Below are 7,998 nucleotides of genomic sequence, written 5' to 3'. Positions count from 1 at the left end.
TATTACTACTTATGGACTGATGATATATATAGATATCCATAATATAATCACTGTTTCATCTTGCTGTCATGTTTGCTCTGTACTGTATCATGTTTGCTGCATGTTTGCTCCTCTCTCTCTCTCTCTCTCTCTCTCTCTCCTTCATCCTCTCTGTCCTGTCTCCCTCTTCTTCTCCTCCTCTACCCGGCCGACTGGCAGCAGGACTGGTTCTTCCTTAAGTTGACGGGTCCTGCTCAAGGTTTCTTACTCTTAAAGGGAGTTTTTCCTTGCCACAGAGCTCTTAGGGGGTTCGGGTTCTGGGTCTCACACTCTGAGTTTCTGAAGCGCTTTGAGACAATTTCTGATTGTAAAATGCGCTGTATAAATAAAACTGAATTGAACTGAATTAAACACTCATTTGTCTTTGTTTAGAAAATATTTATTTCAAGTAATGTACACTGTACAAAGGCACTGAATCATGTGAGATATGTTGACATCTCATCCTCCAGAATTACATATTGTAGAACATTTTCTCACATATGTCTGAAGTTGCTACATGATTTGTTTGAAACCATATAGATACCACAGTAATTTCCATCATGTCAACAGCCTTTAACGGGAAAATACGGCAAATACAAATACATAATTGCTATCCAGCTAATCTCTTTGCTTTCTTTGATAAATCTAGATGCTTATTACTAGATGATTTGAACATGATACATCAATTTCCACTTTTCATAATAGTTTGATTTTTCAAAACAAAGGCATTAATCTACAAATCAATCAGCAGTCAGTATCATTCTATCAGCCACTACAGAGCCGTGTAAGTCAGTCCAAAGTTAGATAGCTTACTGTAAGACATCTTTATTCCAAACCACTGCTGAAGAAAAACTTTAGCAGCTGAATACTGATTACAGACATCTGATGGTTTTATGATTGCCTGTTTATAGTCCTTTTGTCTAGTTGCTAAAATGAATAATCAGCAACATGAATGCCATTTTGTGGAGATAACATCAGATCCATAACATGTGCTCCTCTTTCCTCCTCTCTTAGTATACCTGCCTTAACAAATGTGTAGGGCTGTCACAGGCTTCTGTGAATGGTTAGACATCCGCAAAACAACTTTAGTCATGTCATTGCTACCATGCTAAACAAGGATGGTGACCACAGTAAACAGTCACATGTGAGTATTGGCTGAGTCCAGGTACAAATGTTTATACAGCAGATGTCAGGGCTAGTTCAATATGAATCCACATGCTGAACATTTGAATCAAGCCATTGTATAAAGGCTTTATATTGTCTTAAGTGGAGTCTGGGTCTGTAGACAGTCACTCACAGGGTATTAATCAGCCGTCATTCAGCGGGAAGCCAGAGCACTCAGAGAAATACTCCACACAGAAAGGCCCCATACAGCCACGTTTAAACCCAGAACCACCATGCTGACCACAATCTGCTGTGATGTAATGCTGCTTCTGAGATGATCTACACATCTGTGACTGCAGGTACACAAGACACAATCTATGGTAATCTATGAAGTCTGGAAAATTCAGGTATTAAGGTTTAAACCTGTGATGGCAGAATGCATTTCAAATTAATTAAGTGACATTAACACTACACAGGGGTGAGGATGCAACATATCTGTGTTTATTGGGTGAGCATTGTTTATGTGATTCGTAGCATCGTAATCATCTATAACTATCGCAATACTTACATTTCTTAAAGCTAGGTAACCATAATTGTTGTAGTAGGCCTTTTCATGGAATGCAACCTTCTAGAAATGTCTGCACGTTGCACAATAAGTGATGTGTCCCTGTACAGGGGCCTCCTGAGTGGAAATGTCATGTTATCCATTTCAAAGCAGCAGCTTTGTGTTCAGAAACTTCACAGACACCTGCACACAGCATGCAATCAGCAACCTGCTCACTGACACTTAACCACATTTCTGTGGACATCTCATGATAGGTAAAACTCTCACTGAGGATAATGTCCTGAAGGACTGAACACTGGAGCTGAACTTTAAAGTCATTGTGCCACCACTTAATTTTAATAATGTCTAATGATTATACCAGCTCACATAAAAAACTTTCATTTAAACAATCTTAAATTTCTCTGAAATTTGGGAGTCAGACCTGTGTTTTATTCTCAGAATTATGATTTACCTCTGACTCAGAATTTCAACTCATTTCCACTCATTTTTATCAAACACACACTGGACCTGCTGAATTTCCAGCAGGCCCAGTGTTGTGGGGACGAAGGTGTTGGGTTAGCATTTTGTTGTGATAGAACCAATAGCCAGAACAACAGAAATATAACTAAACTTGAAATAAACTGTAGTTGCTCATATGCACTTCCCAGAAGCAGTGCTCCCTGCTGGTCAGGCATTCCAACCAACACAAATAGCAGTAGTGATTGGTTCCCTTAGTGTTGCACTGAGGACTAGAGGGCAGCTGAGGGGGCCCACAGCAGCATCTATGTCTAATATACATTTATTTTAAAAATGAAATCAAATACTTCCTGTCAAAAAATATCTACCTGCACTGGTATCATCACAGACATCCCTCTGTCCCTATGAAACCTCCCCTTCAGCATCTTTACTCCATCCTGTCAGTGCCATCACCATTGATCTGCACCACACAGTCCTTGTTCAAAGATTCTTTTGAATGGACCGTGTCAAAGTGCTGGGTGCTCACCATGTACCTTCCCCGAGCATCCAGTCCCAAGGCAGGGAGAAAGCGGCGGTCAAACTGGATTTCTTGGCGCAGGTAGGAGGTCCTCTTCTGGCAGGCGTCACCAGTCCCCTCCTGTAAGGCTGACAAAAAGACAACCAGCTCAAAGTGGTTGGAAGTGCCCTCGCACAGAGCAGGGTAGAGGGGGCTCCGGCGGTCCAAGAGATGGTAAAAGGTGAGAGGAAAAATGAAGAAGGGGCATGGTTGCTGACCCAAATGGTCCAAGTGGAAGTCCAGAGAGGTCTGGTGCAACACCTGACCTTCATGCTCCTCGTAGAGCACAGCATTCAACTTTACATCCACTAGAGGTCGCTGGAGCAGATTGGTGGCTCGGAGCATGAGGCACGTCTGGCCCTGGTGATGGCCGACTACTGCCTGGGGACTGAACTGGATGGCTCCTGCTCGCTTCTGGGGCCGTGCAATCTTGGCTACAAAAGCACCTGGAGACAAGGAGATTTCAGGATCAGTACAATGATGGGATGTTTTGATCCTGTTCTGTCAGGAAAACAAGAAATGGAATTAATACCTGAACAGCTGTACTACACTGTTATTCATAACGCCACTGCTCTTTGTATCTTTAGGGCTCTCTTTGGAAACTAACCTTACTTGTCATTCACTAGTCACATCTGTGATTCAAGCAGCTAAAGTAGAAATGTCTAAACCTAACCAAGTAGTTTTGATGTCACAGTCAGTTGCACAGCTGCTCTGAGACAAACCAGTGATTCTGTGGTAGGTAAGTGAAAAGAACAGTCCCTACTTTTTTAAATGTCCAAAACAAACAAACAAAGCCACATTTCATTCTTATAAACACTGAGGCTGTCCTCAGAACTCCTGAGTAGAGACGTACCTGTGATGAATGCTTCCAGCATGAGTCCCAGCAGCATCTGTACGGCCAGCAGCGCTATGGCACTGGGGCAGTCTCCACTAGGGAACATGGTGCCATAGCCGATGGTCAGCTGTGTCTCCAGAGAAAAGGAAAAGGCAGCAGTGAAGCTAGTAATGTGCTTCACACAGACCACATGCCCCTGTGGAGGGTCATCATGATCCTGCACAGCTAGGTCTCCATTGAGATGGGCCAGCAAGTACCACAGACAGGCAAACAACAACCAGTGGGCAAGGAAGGAGGCACAGAAGGCCAGAAGGACCCATCTCCAGCGCAGACCCACAAGCAATCCCCACATGTCCTGCAGGGCCAGCAGCCAGGCTCTGCCTGAGAGCCCCCGCCAGGAGCCCGAGGGGCACAGAGGGGGACGAAGTGCACAGTGTCCATCTTTGGTGACCAGGCGTTGGCGAGGTGGAGAAGACAGAAGGGGAGAAGAGGAAGCCTTACCACCCAGAACACTGCTGTTAGACTTAGTTGTCATCATTGCAGGCAGACACAAGCAGTGTGAGTGAAGGTGAGGATGATCCTGAAATGAGAGGATAAAAGAAACTCTGGGATTACGGGCACAAATTACTTATCAAAACATCCATAAAAATCCAAGTCCAATTAAGTGCTGAGAATCAAAATTCTGTTTTGGGGGACAACTCACAGACAGAGCCTGAGTACACGCTACTGTCTGTATATTAATATACATCAACAAAATAGTCAAATACAAGGAGAGAAGCAGACAGTATAAAAATAGGTCCCTCTAACATTTCGTATTATATGAATATGAGAGGAAATTCAACTATTGTGTAGCTCAAACTACAAACAAAATACATATAAAATGTAAACAAAAGCATGTGAGTGCAGCATGCTGAAACAAAGCTAGCTTTCTGTTGAATGGGTTTAGGCTAGTGCTTCCTTTGAGCTATGCACAAATGTAATGCAGTCCTGGGTGCAGAGAGATCCTTCCTCTACGTCTAACAGTAATTGACAAAAGTGTTTAATCAAAGTCATGTCTAATTCAAGCAGCCCATATGTGTGCAGAGGAACTCTGAACCAGATGTATGTGCATGCAGTCCTGACACGCAGACAGCTAGAGTCTTGTTCTCTCCAGAGTTTCTATTTCTATGTCAATATTGTTGCCAGGAGATTAGAGCAGGTCCCAGCTGGGAATCTGTCTGAGGAACACAGCGACATGCAGAGTAGGAATGTGTCTTTCATCTGTGGGGAGTTTTAAACTTACTGCACTGCACGGTCCTCCACTCATCTCCTTCAATTCTCTCCAATTACATCTACCACTTGTTACAAATGTTCCATGTGAACTTTCTACACACAAAACTACTGAATGAAATATATATGAAGATGAAAACAGTGTGTGTTGACTAAAAGATACGTCTTTAGAGTGTTCAACGTCACAACATGTTTAAACAGGCTGGAGCACTATATAGGTAATAAGTGTGTAGGGTGAATGTGTGGTTGATATGGGTGGAATATTGTCTGTGGGGAACAGCAGCCAGAGGCTGTCACGTGAGAGCCACCTGCGGCCTGAGGCTTCATCAGACTGGATAACTTAGCTTGGTTAAATTTTAAGATAGATAGATGATGAATGCATGAATGACTAAAGGGATGGATGTTGTATTGCTGCTGTTTTCTTTGCTTTGCTGGTTTTAATGTGGTCAATGTCAGATTGCAGTGTGGCCCTTGTCATGTGGCCCCTACAACCAAACAAAGACATGACACACAAGACATAAAGAGTTATGTCAACATTTACTGTGCCATCTATAAGATGGCTTCATGTGTTAGTTCCAGTAAAGTAAAGTTGTTCTCTCCAGATTTATGAACATGTTTTTGCCTCTCTGCATCCTGGTTTTAATTTTGGACTTGTTGGAGAAAGTTGTGTGTTGATGCAGAAAGTCAGGCGTGGCTAAGCTGTGACATAAATCCTGCAGTATAGTGTTGAACACCAGCACAATCTGACTTTGCTACTATGCAACAAAACAACAACAGCGCAACTGTTGTTTTTGGAGTGCAAGTAGAAACACTTTTGTCCTCTGGTGTGTCATACATTGCTAAAAGAAATGTCTGAATACAGATTACATTATCAGTTCTACGTGAATGTTTGTGATTTGGGTCCATTTTCTTATTTTACAAGGATTTTTTAGATTCTCAATAACTTAAGGAGGCTCATGTCACTACACAGGATATTTGTAAATACAGGCAGGAGAAGAAGAAAAACATTAACCAATCAATCGGGAGAGTGAGATCTTAGTATGTATGACAGGATGCAGTCAGGAGAATCTGCTGTCTTTTAACAGGCTCTGCAGTCCTAACTGAGCAGTCTATTCTATAACTGGATTGAGTAGACAGCTGTCACTTATCCTATGCAAATGTGCCACACAAAACATAGACATGGTGTATTTTTTTAAATCAGCAAATGTCCCCAGGTAAATCTAATCTCATAGACTGTGTCTCAGTGTGGAGAATATTTGTTCGTTCTGTAATAATATTCTCACATGCTAATTAGCATGTCATTCCTTCTTTCTTTCTTTCTTTTTGAAAGGTGTTTGTATTTCATCATCTGCCACTTTTGTGGTTCTTGAGTCAAAAATAAAAAGAAAAGAAAAATGATGCTGTACTTCACCATAGGAACAAGCTCTTGAAGGATGAATAGATACGATGATACTGTATAAGACAGCACAGTAAGTTGCAGTCTACATGTAATGTAACTGTGATAATGTCATTAGTAAGTAGGTAGTCCAGCATGAAGAGACCTTTTACACTCATAGTTAAACATTAATTCACATGTTTGTTTTTACTGTTTAACCCCTCTGTTAAGAATGAATGAATGAATGTTGTCAGTCACTGTTTCACTAACACTTCAAAATGATTTAGAATTGTGCATACACCCTGGAAAATGTGATGTAACACCACATATGCTGATTTTAAAGCAATAAACCCACCACTCTGCAGTGTGTGTGTTTCTGCTGCTTTCCCTGTGAGTTTAAAGAAGACTTGTTGTTCAGTTCCCAATGACTTTGATCAGAAAAGCACTGTATTGTATAGTAACATTTGCCTGTGGGCTGCCTGAGGTTAATGTTCCTCTCACATGTGTGAGCATTTCCTCGGGCTTTAATATATATCACATATATAACATCATCAACAGGCAGCATGAGCTACAGACACATATACTGTGGCAGTATCAAAGAGCGCCCTGTTGTTCTAATGTATGTGGATGCAAACAAGCAACACTCTGTTTAACATCTCTGAGGAGCATGAAGTCCCTGAGGCTGCTGGAATATTTAGACTTTGTTGTAATTGTCTCTCAGTAATGACAGTTTCACATGACACTGCCTCATTGGCCATTTTTCCATCTCTCAGCTGTCCCTGCTAAGGTAAAAGATGACTGCTGTGGAAATATGTCTACTGCCAGCTCAGAGGGGTGCTGAGGGGTTTATGTAACATTCAGTCTGCAGCTGTGCACTTCTTTCCATCACACAGTAAACATGACAAGAATACGAAAAACAACCATCTAATCATCTGACACTGTTGTGATAAAAGAAGCAGATTTAAGATGGTCCTGCAGGCCCTGTTTTCAAGCCCATGAAGTTCACCATATGCAATCTGATGAATCCTGTCAGTGTCAACAAGTCACATTATAAAGGATCCCTGATCAGATCACAGCAGGTCACTAACTCATTGTTCTAATATCAGCCTCAGCTCTGCCCAGCATCACACGCTGGAGTTTGTACTCACCTACAGCTGCAGTCAGGGTTAACAGGGCCCTCTGACCTTTACACTTTAAAGCTGGTTTCAGAAATAACTGTGACAGAGTGCCACTAGCTCATTAAGGACACGGTTTAAAATCCCAGAGGAGTCCCGTACACAAAGTCACCACGGAGAAGTTTTCTTGGTTTGGTAAGCAGACTGAGCGCACTTTCAGCTTCTCCGATGTGCAGCCTCCAGCTCCGGAGCGAGGATGATTCAATTGGTCACGTTACTCTGCATGGAGCCTATTAGTGTTCCCGGAAGAGAGACGACTGAGGGAGGGGGAAAAGAACAACACCTTGTCACAGTTCATTCAAAGAGCTGCTTGTTGCTGGTTGGTGTCCTGCAGCTGTGGCTGTGACAATCTGCTGATAAGGTGGAGCATACATAAATGTCCTTACATCCACACATTTGTCCCCATTTTGTCTCCGATGTTACCTACAACATCATATACGTAAATGGAGAAATATAAGAGTTTTTAGTTTAGCAAGACAAAAGACTTACACCAGCATTGGGGATGTTAGCGTACATATATGGAACGCTTAGAGAAAGGTGCGTTCATTTTATTGGCAAGAAAACATAAATATAGTAAAGTAAGTTATATAATAAACACAATGTCTTTTAAAGATCAAAAACAACAACACATTATTCATGAATGCT

The 7,998-nt window shown here is 42.0% G+C and overlaps 1 protein-coding gene across 1 annotated transcript; it reads right to left on the bottom strand.

Moving 5' to 3' along the window:
* Positions 1 to 2,570: 2,570 nt before the first annotated feature.
* Positions 2,571 to 7,438, bottom strand: kcnj13 (potassium inwardly rectifying channel subfamily J member 13). Its single transcript, XM_028420275.1, has 3 exons — positions 7,327 to 7,438; positions 3,553 to 4,114; positions 2,571 to 3,145 (listed from the first exon to the last, which is right to left on the bottom strand). The coding sequence occupies exons 2-3, from the start codon at positions 4,070 to 4,072 to the stop codon at positions 2,571 to 2,573; spliced, it is 1,095 nt and encodes a 364-aa protein (XP_028276076.1). The 5' UTR covers positions 4,073 to 4,114; positions 7,327 to 7,438.
* Between the last annotated feature and the right edge of the window lie 560 nt (positions 7,439 to 7,998).

This window comes from Parambassis ranga, chromosome 13 (genome assembly GCF_900634625.1).
Source record: "Parambassis ranga chromosome 13, fParRan2.1, whole genome shotgun sequence".
NCBI lineage: Eukaryota > Metazoa > Chordata > Actinopteri > Ambassidae > Parambassis > Parambassis ranga.
This window is presented reverse-complemented; position numbering and strand designations above follow the sequence as displayed.

Bases quoted from the DNA above. Each gene is read 5' to 3' on its own strand.
- kcnj13 (XM_028420275.1), bottom strand. From the start codon at position 4,072: ATGATGACAACTAAGTCTAACAGCAGTGTTCTGGGTGGTAAGGCTTCC. The intron at 3,146-3,552 runs GTACGTCTCTAC...CCTTGTCTCCAG, and splicing joins GCTGGAAGCATTCATCACAG to GTGCTTTTGTAGCCAAGATT.